This window comes from Maylandia zebra, linkage group LG16, assembly GCF_041146795.1.
Source record: "Maylandia zebra isolate NMK-2024a linkage group LG16, Mzebra_GT3a, whole genome shotgun sequence".
NCBI lineage: Eukaryota > Metazoa > Chordata > Actinopteri > Cichliformes > Cichlidae > Maylandia > Maylandia zebra.
Window position 1 is genome coordinate 33,974,668 of NC_135182.1, and position 22,842 is coordinate 33,997,509.

Genomic DNA, 22,842 nt, shown 5'->3' on the forward strand with positions numbered 1-22,842 from the left:
AGTAACTAGTCACTGAATATTTTAAACTGTAATGAGAAGAGAGGCTGTAAACTTTTATTTTGTGTGAATTTACAGCCCTTCTACACACAGATGCTATATAGTAATTAGGCAAGTGAACATCAAAAATACATGTGTTGAAATGGGAGCCACAAGAGATATGCAGATAAATATTAATTTATATCTGCTTAGACTATTACAAAAAAATTTCAGACAACACAAAATTGGAGTTTTCTTAGACCTTTTTCAAAGCACATGATCTTTAACTGTGCATGATTATAAGACTATGAGTTTCCTTACTAAATAACACAAAAATCACTTAGTTTTTAAAATAACAATAAAAACTTTTTTCTGAATTTTGGTCAGTTTGAAACCGTACATGAGAGGATTCATGACAGGAGGAATGACAAGAAACTCTATTGCTATAAAGTTTTGAAGGACTTGAGGTAAAAACTTTGAACCAAATCGCGCACTCGTGGAATCGAGAAGCATTATTAAAACAAAAGTGTGTAATGATACGAGATGTGGGACACATGTTTGCATGAACTTTGCTCTGTTTTCTATAGACTTTACACATGTTTGAATGATATACATATAGGACCAAACTATAAAAACACCATGAAGTGCATAAATAATTATTGTAATATTTGCAAATATGCCATTAACTATAGTTTGTGCTGGAAAACAAGCGAGTTGAACAATACTCGAGTTCACACAGAAGAGTCTGGAAATATACGGGCTGCATAACTTCAATCTAAATGTTAGAAAGACATTCACAGCCATAATGCAGAAAGTTGTTGACCACAAAAGACATGCAAACCTAATGACTCTTTGCTTTGACATGATAGAGTGGTACTTCAGTGGCTGACATATGGCCACATATCTGTCATATGCCATGAGTGCAAGAATCGACAGTTCACTACAGGCAGAAGAATAAATCACCTGAGTCTGAATAAGGCAACCGTAATATGAGATGAGATGAACATCAGAGAGGAGATCCCAGAGAAATTTGGGAAAGAAACCTGCTGTTCCATAAAGTGCATTGATGCAAAAGACACAGAGCAGAATATACATTGGTTCATGGAGGTTGCTGTCCAAGATGATGATCACAATGAGAGAAACATTGACGAGGCAAATGATGCAGTAACACAACAAACTGAGGAAAAAGAGAACAAACCTGTGACTGATTGTTTTATTGAAACCTGAAAGAAAAAACATTGTTATTACAGAAACATTATTCATTGTAGGTCAGTCCCTCATTGTGTCTAATCTCTGTTCTCCTCACTTCTTTATCTAGTACAGATAACAGCAACATGTGAGCTGGGATTTCAAACCAGCCAATCAATGATCTGGAATGAAAGCTCACAGCTTTGGAAGATCATAGGACATTTAATATGTTTCCTTTACCAACCATAACATAAAACAACACAAATGTGCAGGTTCTCAAGAAATTTGAATAAAACAACTTTAAAAATATTTAAATAAATGCTTTCATGATGAAATATGTTCATTACTTGCATTTTGTAGATTCAGAAAAATAATAATTCATGTTAGCAGTAATGACAGCCACTTGTGTCAATCAGAGATCATTTTTGTAATCTCAGTCTCTCATTGAGCGCCCTCCTGTCACTAGCCAGCACGTCATGGAGTGGGTGGGAGGTATTATACTGGACAGCATCCACCTCTCAGACACCACCTTAAGAGAGTCCAGCTCTGTCCCCATAACATTACTGGCCTTGCGGATTGGTTTATTGAGTCTGTTGTCATCTGTGACCCTCAACCTGCTGCAACAGCACAGAGGATGGGACTGGCCACAACAGATAGCATTGTCCGACAGATGTTGAAGGACCTCAGCTGCCTCAGAAAATAGTCAGAAAAATGACTCTGGCCCTTCCTGTACAGTGCAGTGGTGTTTTTAACTCAGTCCAGTTTATTATCTGTGTGTAATCCAGTGCTTCCCAATATTCACATTGACCCCCTGGATTGAAACATGGGTCACAGGTTTCCTGGTCCTTCTAAAGTGCACAATCAATTCTTTGGTCTTTGCCACGTTGAGCTGCAGATGATTCTGCTCACTCCACGTGACAAAGGGAGTCAACCACAGCCTGGTACTCTGTCTCATCATCCTCACTGATGCATCCAACCACCGCAGAGTCATCAGAAAACTTCTGAAGATGGCAGGTATCTGTGCAGTGGCTGAAGTCTTTGGTTTAGAGGCTGAAGAGGAAAGAGGAGAGGACAGTTCCTCGTGGTCCCCCCTGTGCTAAACATGCTAATGACATAATTTCTTGAATATATTACATAGATGTTATAACAGTAGTTTTACCTATAATGTATAGATTGTATAATTTTAAAAGTGAATTCTTGTCTCACAGGTTAGCGTGTCCAGCAACTTCCAAATCCCGGCCCAAATATGCTCTCTAATCCTGTCGCTGTGATTTTAACACAACGAAACAGTATCCCAGGAATCACTGACAGAAAGTAATTACAGAACACAGCCATAAAAACAATTTTTCTTTGTATTTTCTTTAAGAACTATGCAGTTAAGAACTCCAGGTTCCCATCCAAAAATCCAATAAGTATTGGTATTCATTTAAAAGTAAGTCTTACTGTTGATGTTTTGAGGTCTAATAAGAGTGTGATACAGCAAGCAGCAAGGTATCCTGCTGATATCAAACCACATTCATTTCTGTAGTTTTTACTTGAAACTTCTAGTTATAGACAGTGATGGAGATTTTAAAAAATAAAAGTTTTCATAATAAATAAATAATAAGAATAAAAACAGCTTTATTTCAAACCTTTGGTTAATGTTCATGTGAATTGTGGAGGGAACAATGAGTCATTTGAAAGAATGAAAAACACCTATGAAACATTTCTGTTTCATAGGTGTTTCATTATATGTATGAAACACCTAAGAAGACATTTTAATATTATGTCAAGTAAATGTTGATCCAGTTTTCCAGCAGGGAGTGCTATTTATCTGTTATTAACCACAAGGAGGGCTGTTATACCCCTCATGTCAAACCAGTGTTTTATGGCCTCTTTATCAAATAATTTATGACTTAGGAAGTAATACAGGAACTGATAAAAGTTCATGTCAGTCATAATTTTTCTGACTATTATAAAATTATGATATTTCATAACTTGTTAGTAATCAATAATCATATGCACAAAAAATATGATCATGAAAAATATGGATACTTGTGATAGTTTGAGGTTAAGACAAAAAGTTCACCTTATTTGACCAAAAATGACACTTTTTAAGACAACTGTTATGGGGGCCCTGTGTGTGTGCACGTGTGAAAATGTGTTAAATGAAAATAACAGTCTTATTTAAACAGGTGCTTTTGTAACAGTGAGGATGGGGAGAGTTGGAGGCTGCGTGCCCCGATGGAAAGGTTTATTACATTTTATTTGCGCCTTATCAACACCTTGGTTAAATTTCTGATGTAATCCAGAATTTAAAAACAAACAAACAAACAAACAAAAAACATTAAATAAAAATAAATAAATATAAATAAAATTAAATAAAATTAAAAAATTTGGGATACTCCCCCGCAAGCTCCTCATGTGTCAGGGCTTGGCTCTGTTCCTGGACTCCTGTCCTCTGGTAATAATAATAATAATAATAATAATAATAATAATAATAATAATAATAATAATAATAATAATAATAATAATACATTTTATTTGAGGGCGCCTTTGTAAAACCCAAGGTCACCGTACAAAGAGAAAATGACATAAATAAAACAGTAGATTAAAATAGATCCTAATAAATTAAAATATTAAAAAAAACCCAGCAAAATACAACCACAAACAACAACAACAACAAAAACAAACAACCCCCCCCCCAAGATTTGACAGTAAGTAAAATCTGTATTAAAGCGAGTAAGCCAGTTTAAACAAGTAGGTTTTGCGTTGTGATTTAAATAAGGGAATCTATATTTCTTAAGCTGAAGGAAGTGAGTTCCAGAGCCGAGGAGCAGAGCGACTGAGAGCTCTGTGCCCCATAGCGGTAAGACGAGCAGAAGGAACAACAAGATGAAGATCTGAGAGAGCGGGAAACTGTGGTGATATGAGGCATATCACAGAGATAAGAAATGCAAGGTTATGAATGCACTTAAATGTGAGAACTATGATCTTTCCATGCAGTGAACAGCGGACATTAATGTTTTTGTCACTTTTTATGGAATCAAACTCAAAGTAAGGTCAGTACTTCCACGCTTTAAACGCTGCACGCTCATACTCCCTCCTGCACTCGATATATTATCCATTGTTGATCTGCAGACAGCTGTTGTCACGAACGTCGCACTCGCTTACGTCACTGTCATGAGACACTCTTGCAAAACAATCTCGGTTTTTAGTAACGCAGTAACGCAGCGTTCCTACGGGAAAGTAACAGTAATCTAATTACCTTTTTTGCAATAGTAATCCCTTACTTTGCTCATTACTTGAAAAAAGTAATCGGATTACAGTAACGCATTACAAGTAATGCGTTACTGTAATCCGTAATACTGTAACCCATCTCTGCTAACTACACAAGACAACACATTAACTACACACTCCAAACACCTAAACGTCACAAATCTCTCACATCTCAAAACTTGCTCTCTCTCTTTCTCTGCTGTCTTTATCTCTCTCTCTCTCTCTCTCACCATCACTCCTAAGCATCTTGTATCTAGTATCTTGCCAAATATTTCCTTGGGCAAGCTACTAACCCCATGGTTGCCTACTGGTGGTGGTCAGAGGGCCCAGTGGCGCCAGTGTCCGGCAGCCTCGCCTCTGTCAGTGCACCCCAGGGCAGCTGTGGCTACAATGTAGCTGCCATCACCAGTGTGATGTGTGTGTGAATGACTGAATGTAGTGTAAAGTGCTTTGGGGTCCTTAGGGACTAAATAAAGCACTATACAAATGCAGACCATTTACCATTTTTTACCTTAGACAGTAAACGTGACGGAAGTATTCAGGAAAAACACTGCGTATATATTGTTTATCATGAGTCTGGTTTTACGTGGCCTATTAACACAATTTAAAAACTGGTATATATATCACCTTGTTGCTTTGTCTTTAAGTGGTCATGTGATTGGCTTACCACGACTACTTTATTCTTCCTCAGTCAAATAGCAGCACTCATGCGATTGTTTTGCCCCCCTAGCTCCAGGTGTTGTGCCAAAAAGTGATCGTCGGGCACAAAGTGATTGCCGTCCGAGGGAGCACGCGCAGCTGCTTAAAGCTGTAGCGCACAGATTACTTATATAGGCAGCTACTTCTGTGCAACTGATATAAGATGCGGTAAGCTGAACACAGCTTCAAGCGTCTGTTTGTTGAAAAATAGTAACGCGACCGCTCCGCATTTTCTTGTTAGTAATGGTAACGGCATTGTAACGATAGAAATAGTAATTAGTTAGATTACTTGTTACTGAAAAAAGTAACGCCGCTACTTGTAACACAGTTATTCCCATAACTAGAAACAACATCAGAAAGAAGAGATATATGATAGTGTGTTATTGTAAAATAAAATGACTATGATTTATGTGCAATAAAATTATATAAAACATACACCAAAGTACACGCAGAACTTTTTATTAGTAAGTTACAATGCGATCACATGCACTGCGGAAGACGTTTCAAAAATAATGCAATGACATTTCATCATGTTTCAGTTAGGCGGGTTAAGAATCAAGCAGTGAAGTGAAAAAACATTTGTTCTGTTTATAACTATTAGAAAATGTCTGATTGAACACAGAAGAAAAATGCACTTTACTGCACATCTTCATTTTGTTTTTCTAATTCCATTCAGAGATGGACTTGCTGTTGTGTTTTGGATCATTGTCCTGCTGCAAAACCCAAGTGCACTTCAGCTTGAGGTACGAACAGATGGCCAGAAATTCTCCTTCAGGATGTTTTGGTAGACTGCAGAATTCATGGTTGAATTTACCATAGCAAGTCTTCCAGGTCTTGAGGCAGTAAAACGGCTCAAGAACATCACACTAACGCCACCACATTTTACTGTTTGTATGAAATTCATTTTCTAAAATGCACTTTAATTTTCACACCAGACATAACGGCACACAAACCTGCCAAAACGTTCTACTTTTGTCTCATCAGTCCTCAGAGTATTTTCCCAGAAGTCTTGGGGAGCATAATCATGAGCCTTTATTTCTCTTTTAATAAACGTGGTTTTCGTCTTGGAACCATTTTTGCCAAGTCATGAACACTGACATTAGCTGAGGCAAGAGAGGCCTGTAGTTCTTTGGATGTTGTTCTGGGGTCTTTTGTGTCGTCTTGGATGAGTCGTGCCTGTGCTCTCACAGTAATGGGATGGTTCACCACTGTTTCATGTTTTCACCATTTGTAGATAATGGCTCTCACTGCGGTTCCATAATTTTAGAAATGGCTTTATAGCCTTTTCCAGACTCAGAGATCTCAAATACTTTGTTTCTGATTTGTTCATGCATTTCCCTGGATTGTGGCATGATGTCTGGCTTTTGACGATCTTTTCGTCTACTCCACTTTGTCAGGCAGCTCATATTTAAGGGATTTTTTTGATTGAGAAAATGTAGCACTTTTTCACACAGGACCATGTGTTTTTTTGTTGGTGGTGGTTTTTCACCTTGATTTAGAAACTGCATTTTGTGATTTCGTGTGTTATCGTCATCTTAAATTTGTTCGATGTTCTGAAACATTTAAGTTTGACGAACATAAAAATAAAACAGGAAATCAGGAAGGGGGCGAACACTTTTTCACACCACTGTAATGACAAATGTTGTTACTGACAAATCTGTTATTGTCGTAAACAGGAATGACGTTGTAAACTCATATTTACTTTAGAATTAGAATTACAGCCTCTCTATATGAATGCTATATGGTAATTACAATATTGTAATAATGTAGGATCTTTATCTTACAATATTAGGCACCTTGAGGTGACTGTTGTTATGATTTGGTGCTACATAAATAAAACTGAATTCAATTAAATTAGGCAGGTGGTCATCATAAATACATTCAGTGCAAAGATATGTAGGAAATGGAAATGACCTGAGATATGAAGATAGAGATTAAAGCTGCAGAACTGCTTACATTAATATCTTTTTTCAATGCACATAAGAAAAGGATCTGATCTGTAACTGTCCATGATTACAAAAAATTTGTTATCTTACTAAATAACACAGAAGTCACTTAGTTTTAAAAATAACAACACTACAAATTGTTTTCCGAATTTTGGTCAGTTTGAAACCATAAATCAGAGGATTCATAATAGGAGGAATGACAAGAAACTCTATTGCTGCAAAGTTTTGAAGGGTCTGAGGCAACTCTTTCGAACCCAGTCGCATATTTGTAATGTCCAAAAGCTTTGTCACAGCAAAAGTAAATAATGAGACGAGATGTGGGACACATGTTTGCATGAACTTTGCCCTGTTTTCTATAGACCTGACACATGTTTGAATGATATACAGATAGGACCAAACTATAAAAACACCGTAAAGAAAATAAATACTTATTGTAATATTTGCAGATATAGCATTGATTGCAGTTTGTGCTGGAAAACAAGCGAGTTGAACAATACTCCAGTTCACACAGAAGAGTCTGGAAAGATACGGGCTGCATAACTTCAGTCTGGATGTTAGAAAGGTATTCACAGCCACAATGCAGAAATTTGTGAACCACAAAAACCATGCAAACCTAATGACTCTTTGCTTTGACATGATAGAGTGGTACTTCAGTGGCTGACATATGGCCACATATCTGTCATATGCCATGAGTGCAGGAATCGACAGTTCACCACAGGCAGAAGAATAAATCACCTGAGTCTGAATAAGGCAACCGTAATATGAGATGAGATGAACATCAGAGAGGAGATCCCAGAGAAATTTGGGGTAGAAACCTGCTGTTCCATAAAGTGCATTGATGCAAAAGACACAGAGCAGAATATACATTGGTTCATGGAGGTTGCTGTGCAAGATGATGATCACAATGAGAGAAACATTTAGCAGGCAAATGATGCAGTAACACAACAAACTGAGGGAAAAGAGAACAAACCTGTGACTGACTGTTTCATTGAAACCTGAAAGAAAAAACATTGTTATTACAGAAACATTATTCATTGTGATTGAGAGAAGTGAAGCCTAGTCTCTCACATCTGGTCTCCTTTCTTCACTCTTCTCTGTCTAGTTTTGTCTACAGCAACATGTGAGTTGGGATTTCAAACCAGTCAACCAATGATCTGGAAAAAATCACAGGGGATTTAATATGCTGCATATACTAAACATCTCCTTCTGAATTTATAAGTTTGCTCACAAAGAAATGGATAGTGTGTTCTTATGATACTTTTATTTTATGGAGAGAAACAGAATATGAACCAAACAAAAGAAAAACACATTACATAAAAGTTATAAACTAATTTGCATGTAACTGAGTGAAATAAGTATTTGATCCCCAACAACCCAGACAGAACTCCAGCTCTCACAGATTGGCTGTGTGTGGCATTGCAGATTACAATCAGTCAATCAATTACAGATACTCCTGATCTCAACTCATTATGTACATAAAGCATACCAGTCCACAGAATCAATTTCTCCTATTTGGATTTCTCACCCAGTAGCGGTTTTAGATACGGGCGACACGGGCGTTTGCCCGGGGCGGCATCGTGGTGGGGGGGCGGCATCACGGGCATCGGCAAAAAAAAAAAAAAAATGCTCGTACTCATGCTGCCCCGACGTCATGCCAGTGCATATTGTGAATGGCATAGGCATCGATCGGTTTTCTATCGCCCATTTGCTGGGAGTAAGGGCGCCCTCCGTTTGCGAGGTGCGCCTGCTGCTTGCTGCACAGGGAGGAGAGGGCGGGGCGGCATCTAATAACCAACTCGCAAAATAAAACAAAATAAAAACAAACACAACAAACACAAAAACACCAGACATCATGATACAGACTTATAATTTGCACCGATGTTTTTTCGAAATTCTATACCCGAAAAGTGAGCGTGAGAGCCCTCGGTGCGCCTGCTCGCTGCTGAAGTCAAAGTAAACTTTATTGTCATCTCCGCTACATACAGTGCAGTATATATATAGAGAGACAAGACGACAAGGCTCCAGTTACAGCAGTGCAAGTAAACAAACAATAAATATAAGAAGAGTAAGAAAATAAATATACCAGTGTTCACCCAGGGCGCCAAACAGGCTAGGACCGCCACTGTTCTCACCACTATGTCAAAGACCAAAGAGCTGTGAAATTACATTAGAGACAAGACTGTAGACCTGCACATGGTTGGATTAGGCAACCACACCATCAAGAAGAAGCTTAATGTGAAGGTAACAACTGTTGGTGCTATTTTTCTTAAATGGAAGAAATATAAAATGACCATCAATTGCCCCATGCAAGATCTTACCTCATGGGGTGAGGATGATCATAACAAAGGTGGTGGATCAGCCTAAAACTCCACAGGAGGATGTTGATGACCCGAAATGAGTTGAAACCACAGCCACAACCACTGCCATAGCAGACTGAAATCTTGCATAAACCACATGTACAGGGCTGTTTTAAGTTTGCCAGTGAACACCTAAATGACTTTGAGAAGGCTTAGGAGAAAGTGCTGTGGACAGAGGAAACCAAAATGGAGCTCTTTGGAATCAACTTGTTTTTCCAGGAAGAGAAAGGTCTTCTTTTCCTTTTCCTTTTTGATAAGTTATAAAGTAAAACAGTAAATTCAATCATTTTATGCTCACTTTCTATTACATTTTTCTTAAGGCAAGTAAAGGTTTGATGGTAACTGTAATGAACAAGATTAATATGACTATCAAGTCTTTAGAAATTCATAAAAATGTCATTTGCTTCAAATGTAACACCACAACAAATATTATTTCAAATGTCAGTTTGAAGCTGTAAATGGGAGGTATGACAAACCAGCAAAGGTTAACGTTTAATTAGGTAGAAAAAAAGAAAAGCGACATTACTGTAAATAATCAGATGGACAAGGTTGTTCCAAGTCTTGATGACTGGCAATATTTCAAAAGAAAAACAGAAATCAGTGAAGTAATCACTGAAGAAAACAGTTCACGGTGCATACGGCTTACTTCAAGGTAATACAGAAAAAATATGGAGTTCTTTGTTTAGAATAAGAAAAAAATGACTTATGGAAACCCACAAAAACTACACTTTTACAGTCAGAGAGAGAGAAAAAAAAAACTACACTGTAAAAAAACAATCCTAAAAAAAACAGTAATATTCCAGCAGCTGGGGCACCAAATTAATCCCATAAAATAACAGAAAATAACTTTCTCATAAAAATACGTTTTTTTTCAGTAATGACACTACAGTTTGTTGCCCTAATTTTACATGTGATTTTTTAAGTGCTTTTAAACATTAAATTAGGAACATTTTAATGTGAGTAAACAATGAAATTACCTATAAACAACGTCAATGAATGCGGCAATATGAATAATAATACTTAAATGTACAGAAATATACAGTTAACAGTTGGTTTAAATAATAATAATAATGATGGATTGCATTTATATAGTGCTTTTCGAGACCCTCAAAGCGCTTTACAATTCCACTATTCATTCACTCTCACATTCACACACTGGTGGAGGCAGCTACAGTTGTAGCCACAGCTGCCCTGGGGCAGACTGACAGAAGCGAGGCTGCCATATTGCGCCATCGGCCCCTCTGGCCAACACCAGTAGGTGGTAGGTGAAGTCAGTAGCGGTTTTTGATACGGGCGACGTGGTGGGGGGCGGCATCACGGGCATCGGCAAAAAAAATAAAAATAAAAAATTGCTCGTACTCATGCTGCCCCGACATCAGCCAGCGCATATTGGGAATGGCATAGGCACTGATCGCTTTTCTGTCGCCTATTTGCTGGGAGTAAATATCAATAACAATTGAAAATTTATAATTTACAGTTTGATGATTTAAAGTCTCACACACAGCCCGTCAAAAGGGGAGAGGACCAGCTGCTTCCAAATAGAGCACATTTCATTCATAATGATGTAAATCCAAGCCCATTATGTATTCATGATTTGAATCCTGGGTTGTGTGAAATCCCAGAAATAAACTGTGGACAAAGTGAATCTGTGAACTAAGGTGTAGGTCTGTTAGGTTATGTTGTGGTGATCCTCGGGTTGAGGGGTTTGTGTTCATACTGGAGTGCAAAATGAAAACCAGTGGAAGATGGACAAGAAAAGTTCAAAGCCATCAGGTGCTCAGTTTAGAAAAAAGAGAAAAGAAGAGGAGGAGAAACGAGCAAAAGATACAGGTAAGCAGATGTGTCGTTGGATAATGGCAGCTCATCCTGAAACAATCAGAGTCAGAATCAGAATACTTTATTAATCCCTAAGGAAATAATGTGGATTACAGTTGCTCCAAAAAGAAATGGTAAAAATAGTAACAGTAACAGACTAAACTCCAAACAGTACATTATGTTACAGATTTTAATGTTAATTAGTCATTTTCAATTTGTCCTGTTCTCATTGTATGACAAATTATGATGGCTGTTTGGTAGCTGTTTGCATTGAATGCATACTCTCTCTCTTTATATGTGTGTGTGTTTCTCTGGCGAAATTCAGTATGGTTCCGACAACAGTTTTATGTTAATGTATAATCCTTAATATGTTTTATGTGTGTGGGGCGCCAGAGGGAGTGTTCACCCGGGGCGCCAAACAGGCTAGGACCGCCACTGGGTGAAGTGTCTTGTCCAAGGACACAAAGACCGAGAGTGTCCGAGCCAGGGCTCGAACCGGCAACCTTCTGAGTACAAGGCGAATTGCCAACTCTTGAGCCACGATCGCCCTAAACAACAATAATAATAATTGTCATTTGATGTAAAAAAAAGTTTATAAGAATCATTTTATATATTTTCCATAGCATTACATTTGAATTTAACAGTTCAATCTTTCAAATAATGGACAGATATTTATGAAATTATGATACATTTGTGAATGTATTTTAACAATCTAAATATGCTCATGTAAGAAAATTATGTTTTATTACATTTACAGTGATTTTACGTTAATTTACATTTGAAATGTAAAATCACAGTCTATTTATGTGAATTTAATGATATTCTGGAAAAACAGTACAAAACTGTAAAATACACAGTAAAATATTTTATATTACAATTTTTTTTACAGTGTAACAAAGGCACAGCACAGAAAAGAGGTTGGAACTAATAAAGCAGAAATACTTTGCTACTCTAGAATTTACAGGTATCTACATCTTTTTACTTTTCTTCCCTACATTTTAACGCAAATATCTGTCTTTTTCACTCCTTACATTTTAAAACAGACTCATTGCTTTTGGTTTAACACATTTAATTAATGTTTTTTTCTTTTTTTGCACACTGGACACTGCAAATGAACCCGAACAGGTAAAATATAAAAAAAAAAACCCTTTCAACTAACCAGACTTGCCAAGTGTAATGAGAAGACAGGACAGTTGTGGGTTTACATTTATTTTGACCTTCAAAAATACATTTAGTGCAAAAATCTTGGAAATGGAAGTAATCTTAGATATACACGAAATATTCCAACTTTCTAACTAATTACACTAGAGGTGTCAACAAGGCCCAGGAGCCGAATTTGGCCCAGCAAAGTAAGAAAAAACAAGTTACAGAAAGCCGTAGAAAACTATACTAACTATAAGTGCGAAACTGAGCTGTGCAATGTGCATATGGCCTGAGGGATGTAACAGTGGGTTATATCACAGTGTTCAGAGTAACAGCCTGCTTGAAGAAACTCTATTTGCGTGGCTTGTTTTACTAAACAGCGGCAGAGCCTCCTGAATGCAGCAGTTTGAACAGTTCGTGTCCGGGACGTGAGCGGTCTGCAGAGATTTCCTAACACTGGACCTCTACAGGTCCTGGATGGAGGCAAGATCAGCACTGATGATCAGCTCTGCAGATCTGATTGCCTGTTGCAGTCTGGCCCAGTGACTGATGTCCACAGAACAGACTACATGATAGCAATATGGAAGATGACCAGCAGCTCCTGTGGCAGGTTGTAGTTCCTGAGGCAACTTAGGGCCTTCTTCTGGAAAGAGTTTATATGCAAGGATCACTTCAGATCGTGTGGAAAGGTGGATCCTAGGAATCTGAAGGGAACCACAGTAGCTACTGTATTGTTAAGCATCAGAAAAATCTGACTTAAGGATCAGACCAATGATGGTGGTGTCATCAGCGAACTTAAGGAGTTTCACATATGGGACAAGAACAGCAGGGAGAGTGATAGGTTTGTAGCTTGAACCTATTCGCTGGAACGTTAAGACAATATAATTACACTGCAAGCAAGACGCAAGTAGGCAAACTTCTTCATGGTACTCGTGCACGGGAGAGAACCAGACAGAGCGCCGTTCCTTCGCTTGACCCCAGTAGCTCTTGTCCGTCCTCCCGTAACACTGTCCTTTTATTGAGGTTACATGAATATGCATAGGTTCATTAACATACGACGTCTACATACAAACAAAGAGTACCTTGCCTGTGTGTGTGTGTGTGTGTGTGTGTGTGTGTGTGTGTGTGTGTGTGTGTGTGTGTGTGGACTGCTGATCAAAGGGTCAAACATCCTTGGTCAGGAAGAGGGTAGCCTCCCCCTCACCCTAGATGGTTCATCCTAGATAACACGGTGAGGAAGTCCTGCAGTTCATCTAAACAAAGAGCACTTAGACTAGAACAGATGTAGCTACGTTAATCCTACCATAAAATAATAAGACACGGTATGACCTCTCATGCTCCCAAAGTGCTGTCTAATACACACAAAGTTTGCAGACTATCAAGGATCAAAACCTCTACCAATCTACAACTAATTACAAAACTCTAAGCATATATAAGTAAATATTTCTAAGCATAAATGACAATCAACAATACAAATCTAACAGAGAGAACACACCTGTGGGGGAGGCTGGTGAGGGTAGTTTGTGTGTGGGATGTGGTGCTTCTTGGACTCACCTACTGCTGGGAAATGAGCTACCAGAAATTTTTTTTTTTGCAAATTTTACACATTTATTTCTTACTATTTAACAGATTTCTAAATTTTGTCATGTAGAAAAACTGATTTGCACTGTAAATGTTCAGCTTCAACTTTCAATCCTTCAAACAATGTAAAAGCCATTTAATTGTACAAGTGTTAAGTAAAAACAGACTTTCATGTTTGATTAAGCAGAAATTCAAAAACTGGTCCAGTTGCTAAAACCTCTGACTGTTTCAATAAGTGTTAAAGAAAAAGAGGATAAAACTGAGAAAACTACTAAAACTGCTTCACATCCATGTGGTTGTGGATCAGATTTATAAGACAGCATAATATCAAAATAGATTGACACTCTGATAGTGCTGCCACATCTAAAACAGTTTGTCTTTTAATCCTTTTCACATGTGCAGTCTCCATGGTGCCTGTTATTTCCTTGAACGGTAATGAGAAGAAAGAGAGTGAAATTTACAGCCTTTCTACATATCAGTGTTTTTTTGGTAATTAGGCAGGTGACCATCAAAAATACATTTAGTGCAAAGACATATACAAAATGTAAATCATCTGGGAAATGCAGATAAATAATAAAACGTCATATCCGCTCACATCAATAGACATGTTTTCAGACAACTCCAAATAAAACACAAATTTCAGTAAAAATTAAACATTTTTTGGACTTATTTTAAAATGGATGTCAAACAATGGGTGTGACACTTAGCTGTGTGTGAAACTATTTTCTGATCGAATAAAACAAAATTTAGTTCTTTTTAAAATAACAACACTATACAATTTTTTTCGAATTTTGGTCAGTTTGAAACCGTAAATCAGAGGATTCATAATAGGAGGAATGACAAGAAACTCTATTGCTACAAAGTTTTGAAGGGTCTGATGCAACTCTTTCGAACCCAGTCGCATACTTATAACATCAGTAAGTACTGCCACAACAAAAGTAAATAATGAGACGAGATGTGGGACACATGTTTGCATGAACTTTGCCCTGTTTTCTATAGACTTTACACATGTTTGAATGATATACATATAGGACCAAACTATAAAAACACCATGAAGCAAATAAATAATTATTGTAATATTTGCAAATATTCCATTAACTATAGTTTGTGCTGGAAAACAAGCGAGTTGGACAATACTCCAGTTCATACAGAAGAGTCTGGAAAGATACGGGCTGCATAACTTCAGTCTGGATGTTAGAAAGGCATTCACAGCCATAATGCAGAAATTTGTGAACCACAAAAAACATGCAAACCTTATGACTCTTTGCTTTGACATGATAGAGTGGTACTTCAGTGGCTGACATATGGCCACATATCTGTCATATGCCATGAGTGCAAGAATCGACAGTTCACCACAGACAAAAGAATAAATCACCTTAGTCTGAATAAGGCAACCGTAATATGAGATGAGATGAACATCAGAGAGGAGATCCCAGAGAAATTTGGGAAAGAAACCTGCTGTTCCATAAAGTGCACTGATGCAAAAGACACAGAGCAGAATATACATTGATTCATGGAGGTTGCTGTCCAAGATGATGATCACAATGAGAGAAACATTGACGAGGCAAATGATGCAGTAACACAACAAACTGAGGAAAAAGAGAACAAACCTGTGACTGACTGTTTCATTGAAACCTGAAAGAAAAAACATTGTTATTACAGAAACATTATTCATTGTGATTGAGAGATCTAAGTGAAGCCTAGTCGCTCACTGTATCTGTTCTCCTCTCTCCTCTATCAGGTACAGATAACAGCAACACGTGAGCTGGGATTTCAAACCAGCCAATCATTGATCTGGAATGAAAGCTCACAGCTTTGGAAAATCACAGGGGATTTAATATGTATCATGTACTAAACACATAATAAAACAAACCTGCAGGTTCTTGAAAAAGAAATATTAAAACGTTTTACAACTTTATTAAAAAAAATGCTTTCTTCATAATACTGTTAGGATTTTTTTTACATTTATGCCAATTAAACATAATTGTCCAGGGCTTGTTGTGGTTTTCTAAGTTTTCTAAGTTTTCTAAGATCTAAGTGAAGCCTAGTCGCTCACTGTATCTGTTTTTGTTCTGTTTGTTTTTGTTCTGTTTATAACTATTAGAAAATGTCTGATTGAACACAGAAGAAAAATGCACTTTACTGCACATCTTCATTTTGTTTTTCTAATTCCATTCAGAGATGGACTTGCTGTTGTGTTTTGGATCATTGTCCTGCTGCAAAACCCAAGTGCACTTCAGCTTGAGGTACGAACAGATGGCCAGAAATTCTCCTTCAGGATGTTTTGGTAGACTGCAGAATTCATGGTTGAATTTACCATAGCAAGTCTTCCAGGTCTTGAGGCAGTAAAACGGCTCAAGAACATCACACTAACGCCACCACATTTTACTGTTTGTATGAAATTCATTTTCTAAAATGCACTTTAATTTTCACACCAGACATAACGGCACACAAACCTGCCAAAACGTTCTACTTTTGTCTCATCAGTCCTCAGAGTATTTTCCCAGAAGTCTTGGGGAGCATAATCATGAGCCTTTATGTCTCTTTTAATAAACGTGGTTTTCGTCTTGGAACCATTTTTGCCAAGTCATGAACACTGACATTAGCTGAGGCAAGAGAGGCCTGTAGTTCTTTGGATGTTGTTCTGGGGTCTTTTGTGTCGTCTTGGATGAGTCGTGCCTGTGCTCTCACAGTAATGGGATGGTTCACCACTGTTTCATGTTTTCACCATTTGTAGATAATGGCTCTCACTGCGGTTCCATAATTTTAGAAATGGCTTTATAGCCTTTTCCAGACTCAGAGATCTCAAATACTTTGTTTCTGATTTGTTCATGCATTTCCCTGGATTGTGGCATGATGTCTGCTTTTGACGATCTTTTCGTCTACTCCACTTTGTCAGGCAGCTCATATTTAAGGGATTTTTTTGATTGAGAAAATGTAGCACTTTTTCACACAGGACCATGTGTTTTTTTTGTTGGTGGTGGTTTTTCACCTTGATTTAGAAACTGCATTTTGTGATTTCGTGTGTTATCGTCATCTTAAATTTGTTCGATGTTCTGAAACATTTAAGTTTGACGAACATAAAAATAAAACAGGAAATCAGGAAGGGGGCGAACACTTTTTCACACCACTGTAATGACAAATGTTGTTACTGACAAATCTGTTATTGTCGTAAACAGGAATGACGTTGTAAACTCATATTTACTTTAGAATTAGAATTACAGCCTCTCTATATGAATGCTATATGGTAATTACAATATTGTAATAATGTAGGATCTTTATCTTACAATATTAGGCACCTTGAGGTGACTGTTGTTATGATTTGGTGCTACATAAATAAAACTGAATTCAATTAAATTAGGCAGGTGGTCATCATAAATACATTCAGTGCAAAGATATGTAGGAAATGGAAATGACCTGAGATATGAAGATAGAGATTAAAGCTGCAGAACTGCTTACATTAATATCTTTTTTCAATGCACATAAGAAAAGGATCTGATCTGTAACTGTCCATGATTACAAAAAATTTGTTATCTTACTAAATAACACAGAAGTCACTTAGTTTTAAAAATAACAACACTACAAATTGTTTTCCGAATTTTGGTCAGTTTGAAACCATAAATCAGAGGATTCATAATTGGAGGAATGACAAGAAACTCTATTGCTGCAAAGTTTTGAACGGTCTGAGGCAACTCTTTCGAACCCAGTCGCATATTTGTAATGTCCAAAAGCTTTGTCACAGCAAAAGTAAATAATGAGACGAGATGTGGGACACATGTTTGCATGAACTTTGCCCTGTTTTCTATAGACCTGACACATGTTTGAATGATATACATATAGGACCAAACTATAAAAACACCGTAAAGAAAATAAATACTTATTGTAATATTTGCAGATATAGCATTGATTGCAGTTTGTGCTGGAAAACAAGCGAGTTGAACAATACTCCAGTTCACACAGAGGAGTCTGGAAATATACGGGCTGCATAACTTCAGTCTGGATGTTAGAAAGGTATTCACAGCCACAATGCAGAAATTTGTGAACCACAAAAACCATGCAAACCTAATGACTCTTTGCTTTGACATGATAGAGTGGTACTTCAGTGGCTGACATATGGCCACATATCTGTCATATGCCATGAGTGCAGGAATCGACAGTTCACCACAGGCAGAAGAATAAATCACCTGATTCTGAATAAGGCAACCGTAATATGAGATGAGATGAACATCAGAGAGGAGATCCCAGAGAAATTTGGGGTAGAAACCTGCTGTTCCATAAAGTGCATTGATGCAAAAGACACAGAGCAGAATATACATTGGTTCATGGAGGTTGCTGTGCAAGATGATGATCACAATGAGAGAAACATTTAGCAGGCAAATGATGCAGTAACACAACAAACTGAGGGAAAAGAGAACAAACCTGTGACTGACTGTTTCATTGAAACCTGAAAGAAAAAACATTGTTATTACAGAAACATTATTCATTGTGATTGAGAGAAGTGAAGCCTAGTCTCTCACATCTGGTCTCCTTTCTTCACTCTTCTCTGTCTAGTTTTGTCTACAGCAACATGTGAGCTGGGATTTCAAACCAGTCAACCAATGATCTGGAAAAAATCACAGGGGATTTAATATGCTGCATATACTAAACATCTCCTTCTGAATTTATAAGTTTGCTCACAAAGAAATGGATAGTGTGTTCTTATGATACTTTTATTTTATGGAGAGAAACAGAATATGAACCAAACAAAAGAAAAACACATTACATAAAAGTTATAAACTAATTTGCATGTAACTGAGTGAAATAAGTATTTGATCCCCAACAACCCAGACAGAACTCCAGCTCTCACAGATTGGCTGTGTGTGGCATTGCAGATTACAATCAGTCAATCAATTACAGATACTCCTGATCTCAACTCATTATGTACATAAAGCATACCAGTCCACAGAATCAATTTCTCCTATTTGGATTTCTCACCCAGTAGCGGTTTTAGATACGGGCGACACGGGCGTTTGCCCGGGGCGGCATCGTGGTGGGGGGGCGGCATCACGGGCATCGGCAAAAAAAAAAAAAAAATGCTCGTACTCATGCTGCCCCGACGTCATGCCAGTGCATATTGTGAATGGCATAGGCATCGATCGGTTTTCTATCGCCCATTTGCTGGGAGTAAGGGCGCCCTCCGTTTGCGAGGTGCGCCTGCTGCTTGCTGCACAGGGAGGAGAGGGCGGGGCGGCATCTAATAACCAACTCGCAAAATAAAACAAAATAAAAACAAACACAACAAACACAAAAACACCAGACATCATGATACAGACTTATAATTTGCACCGATGTTTTTTCGAAATTCTATACCCGAAAAGTGAGCGTGAGAGCCCTCGGTGCGCCTGCTCGCTGCTGAAGTCAAAGTAAACTTTATTGTCATCTCCGCTACATACAGTGCAGTATATATATAGAGAGACAAGACGACAAGGCTCCAGTTACAGCAGTGCAAGTAAACAAACAATAAATATAAGAAGAGTAAGAAAATAAATATACCAGTGTTCACCCAGGGCGCCAAACAGGCTAGGACCGCCACTGTTCTCACCACTATGTCAAAGACCAAAGAGCTGTGAAATTACATTAGAGACAAGACTGTAGACCTGCACATGGTTGGATTAGGCAACCACACCATCAAGAAGAAGCTTAATGTGAAGGTAACAACTGTTGGTGCTATTTTTCTTAAATGGAAGAAATATAAAATGACCATCAATTGCCCCATGCAAGATCTTACCTCATGGGGTGAGGATGATCATAACAAAGGTGGTGGATCAGCCTAAAACTCCACAGGAGGATGTTGATGACCCGAAATGAGTTGAAACCACAGCCACAACCACTGCCATAGCAGACTGAAATCTTGCATAAACCACATGTACAGGGCTGTTTTAAGTTTGCCAGTGAACACCTAAATGACTTTGAGAAGGCTTAGGAGAAAGTGCTGTGGACAGAGGAAACCAAAATGGAGCTCTTTGGAATCAACTTGTTTTTCCAGGAAGAGAAAGGTCTTCTTTTCCTTTTCCTTTTTGATAAGTTATAAAGTAAAACAGTAAATTCAATCATTTTATGCTCACTTTCTATTACATTTTTCTTAAGGCAAGTAAAGGTTTGATGGTAACTGTAATGAACAAGATTAATATGACTATCAAGTCTTTAGAAATTCATAAAAATGTCATTTGCTTCAAATGTAACACCACAACAAATATTATTTCAAATGTCAGTTTGACGCTGTAAATGGGAGGTATGACAAACCAGCAAAGGTTAACGTTTAATTAGGTAGAAAAAAAGAAAAGCGACATTACTGTAAATAATCAGATGGACAAGGTTGTTCCAAGTCTTGATGACTGGCAATATTTCAAAAGAAAAACAGAAATCAGTGAAGTAATCACTGAAGAAAACAGTTCATGGTGCATATGACTTACTTCAAGGTAATACAGAAAAAATATGGAGTTCTTTGTTTAGAATAAGAAAAAAATGACTTATGGAAACCCACAAAAACTACACTGTAAAAAAACAATCCTAAAAAAAACAGTAATATTCCAGCAGCTGGGGCACCAAATTAATCCCATAAAATAACAGAAAATAACTTTCTCATAAAAATACGTTTTTTTTCAGTAATGACACTACAGTTTGTTGCCCTAATTTTACATGTGATTTTTTAAGTGCTTTTAAACATTAAATTAGGAACATTTTAATGTGAGTAAACAATGAAATTACCTATAAACAATGTCAATGTCAGAGGACATCGACAGCCTTACTACATGCATTACTGACTATATAAACTTCTGTGTGGATAACACCGTACCTACCAGGACTGTACGGTGTTTCTCCAACAACAAACCTTGGATTACCCCAGAAATTAAAGCTGTCCTCAAGCAGAAGAGGAGGGCCTTCAAATCCATAGACAAAGAGGAGTTGAAAAGGGTGCAGAGAGAGTTGAGGGGACTGATAAGGAATGGGAAGGACAGCTACAGGCAGAAGATGGAGAACCAGCTTCAGCAAAACAACGTTGGTGAAGTCTGGAGAGGCCTCAGAACCATCTCAGGCCACAAACAGCAGAACTCTCTGCCTGGGAGGGATGTGAGGTGGGCAAATGAACTGAATCATTTCTTCAACAGATTTGATTCAACCATGAGACAGTCTACAACATCGGCTGCAGACTCACCCACCCCCACTGCTGCTGTTCCACCTCTGACACCTCAGACACTTCACACCTCCTCTATTCACCCTGCTCACTCCTCCCCACCCCCAACAACAGCATCCAATACACACTCAACACAAGGCTCCAGCCTGTCTCTCTCAACCACCCAGGTTAGGAGGGAACTGAGGAGGATTAATGGCAAGAAGGCAGCGGACCCAGATGGCATCAGCTCGAGGGTCGTCAGGTCCTGCGCGGACCAACTGTGTGGGGTGATGGAGCACCTCTTCAACCTGAGCCTGAGGTTGGGAAGAGTCCCACAGCTCTGGAAAACCTCCTGTGTTGTACCAGTGCCAAAGACTTCACGCCCCAAGGACCTCAACAGCTACAGGCCGGTGGCTCTGACATCCCACCTGATGAAGACCCTGGAGCGGTTGGTCCTGGCTCAGCTTCGGCGCCTAACAAGCTCATCACTGGACCCACTTCAGTTTGCCTACCAGCCTGGCATTGGAGCGGATGATGCCGTCATTCACCTCCTACATCGTTCCCTCGCTCACCTGGAGACCGCTGGAAGCACTGTGAGAATCATGTTCTTTGATTTCTCCAGTGCCTTCAACACTATTCTTCCCTCGGTTCTGAAGGACAAGCTGGTGAACTCTGGAGTGGACCATCACCTCACTACCTGGATCCTGGACTACCTCACCGACCGACCACAGTATGTGAGGACTCAGGGCTGTGTGTCGGACAGGGTCGTCTGCAGTACGGGGGCCCCACAGGGAACGGTTCTGGCTCCGTTCCTCTTCACCATCTACACTGCAGACTTCTCCCACAATTCCACCCAGTGCTTCCTGCAGAAGTTCTCTGATGACTCTGCAATAGTCGGCCTCATCACTGATGGGGACGACAAGGAGTACAGAGGACTGACTCAAGACTTTGTGGACTGGTGCCAGCTGAACTACCTCCAGATCAACGCCAGTAAAACCAAGGAGCTGGTGGTAGACTTCCGCAGGCACAAGCATTCTCCACTGCAACCACTGAACATCCAGGGTATGGACATTGAGGCTGTGGACAGCTACAGGTACCTTGGTGTTCATCTGAACAACAGACTGGACTGGACTCATAACTCAGACGCCCTCTACAGGAAAGGGCAGAGCAGGCTGTACCTGCTGCGGAGACTCAGGTCGTTTGGGGTGGAGGGCCCACTCCTGAAGACCTTCTATGACTCTGTGGTGGCTTCTGCTATCTTTTATGGTGTGGTCTGCTGGGGCGGCAGCATCTCTGCTGGGGACAGGAAGAGACTGAACAGGGTGATCCGAAGGGCCAGCTCTGTTCTAGGATGCCCTCTGGACCCAGTGGAGGTGGTGAGTGACAGGAGAATGGCGGCTAAGCTGTCATCCCTGTTGGACAACGTCTCCCACCCCATGCAGCAGACTGTGACAGCACTGAGCAGCTCCTTCAGTGGGAGACTGCGGCACCCACGGTGTGGGACGGAGAGATTTCGCAGGTCTTTCCTCCCCACTGCTGTCAGACTCCACAACAAAGACTTTAACTGAACAAACACACACATCCACACATGTGCAATAACACTAAGTGCAATAATCCTTTCTGGCATCGTTGTATTTTTACTCAGTTGTATATAGCATTCGTATTCTATTTTTATCTTATTGTATATTTTTATTCTATTTTATTCTACTGTATATAGTATATTATT

General features: G+C 38.8%; 4 protein-coding genes across 4 annotated transcripts; all 4 read right to left on the reverse strand.

The window, feature by feature from the left end:
• Window positions 1-312: 312 nt before the first annotated feature.
• On the reverse strand, window positions 313-4,720 carry LOC143412916 (olfactory receptor 6N1-like). Its single transcript, XM_076874721.1, has 4 exons — window positions 4,716-4,720; window positions 1,680-1,778; window positions 818-1,153; window positions 313-469 (listed from the first exon to the last, which is right to left on the reverse strand). The coding sequence occupies exons 1-4, from the start codon at window positions 4,718-4,720 to the stop codon at window positions 313-315; spliced, it is 597 nt and encodes a 198-aa protein (XP_076730836.1).
• Window positions 4,721-7,172: 2,452 nt separating this feature from the next.
• LOC101466066 (olfactory receptor 5F1-like) lies at window positions 7,173-8,102 on the reverse strand. Its single transcript, XM_012921271.2, has one exon. It carries the CDS (start codon window positions 8,100-8,102, stop codon window positions 7,173-7,175), a length of 930 nt encoding a protein of 309 aa, XP_012776725.2.
• A 4,744-nt stretch (window positions 8,103-12,846) lies between these two features.
• Window positions 12,847-15,638, reverse strand: LOC101466362 (olfactory receptor 2K2-like). Its single transcript, XM_023152351.3, has 2 exons — window positions 14,740-15,638; window positions 12,847-12,928 (listed from the first exon to the last, which is right to left on the reverse strand). The coding sequence occupies exons 1-2, from the start codon at window positions 15,636-15,638 to the stop codon at window positions 12,847-12,849; spliced, it is 981 nt and encodes a 326-aa protein (XP_023008119.3).
• Window positions 15,639-17,517: 1,879 nt separating this feature from the next.
• LOC143412917 (olfactory receptor 5F1-like) lies at window positions 17,518-18,447 on the reverse strand. The gene has a single exon (XM_076874722.1). The coding sequence runs from the start codon at window positions 18,445-18,447 to the stop codon at window positions 17,518-17,520; it is 930 nt and encodes a 309-aa protein (XP_076730837.1).
• Between the last annotated feature and the right edge of the window lie 4,395 nt (window positions 18,448-22,842).

Bases quoted from the DNA above. Each gene is read 5' to 3' on its own strand.
- LOC101466362 (XM_023152351.3), bottom strand. From the start codon at position 15,638: ATGAATAATGTTTCTGTAATAACAATGTTTTTTCTTTCAGGTTTCAAT. The intron at 12,929-14,739 runs GTATAGTGTTGT...TGTGGACATCAG, and splicing joins ACCAAAATTCGAAAAAAATT to TCACTGGGCCAGACTGCAAC.
- LOC101466066 (XM_012921271.2), bottom strand. From the start codon at position 8,102: ATGAATAATGTTTCTGTAATAACAATGTTTTTTCTTTCAGGTTTCAAT.
- LOC143412917 (XM_076874722.1), bottom strand. From the start codon at position 18,447: ATGAATAATGTTTCTGTAATAACAATGTTTTTTCTTTCAGGTTTCAAT.
- LOC143412916 (XM_076874721.1), bottom strand. The intron at 1,154-1,679 runs GTGGATGCTGTC...CTTTTTCCTCAG, and splicing joins CTTAAGGTGGTGTCTGAGAG to TTTGTTGTGTTACTGCATCA. The intron at 470-817 runs GTTTGCATGTCT...CGATTCCACGAG, and splicing joins TCAAAGCAAAGAGTCATTAG to TGCGCGATTTGGTTCAAAGT.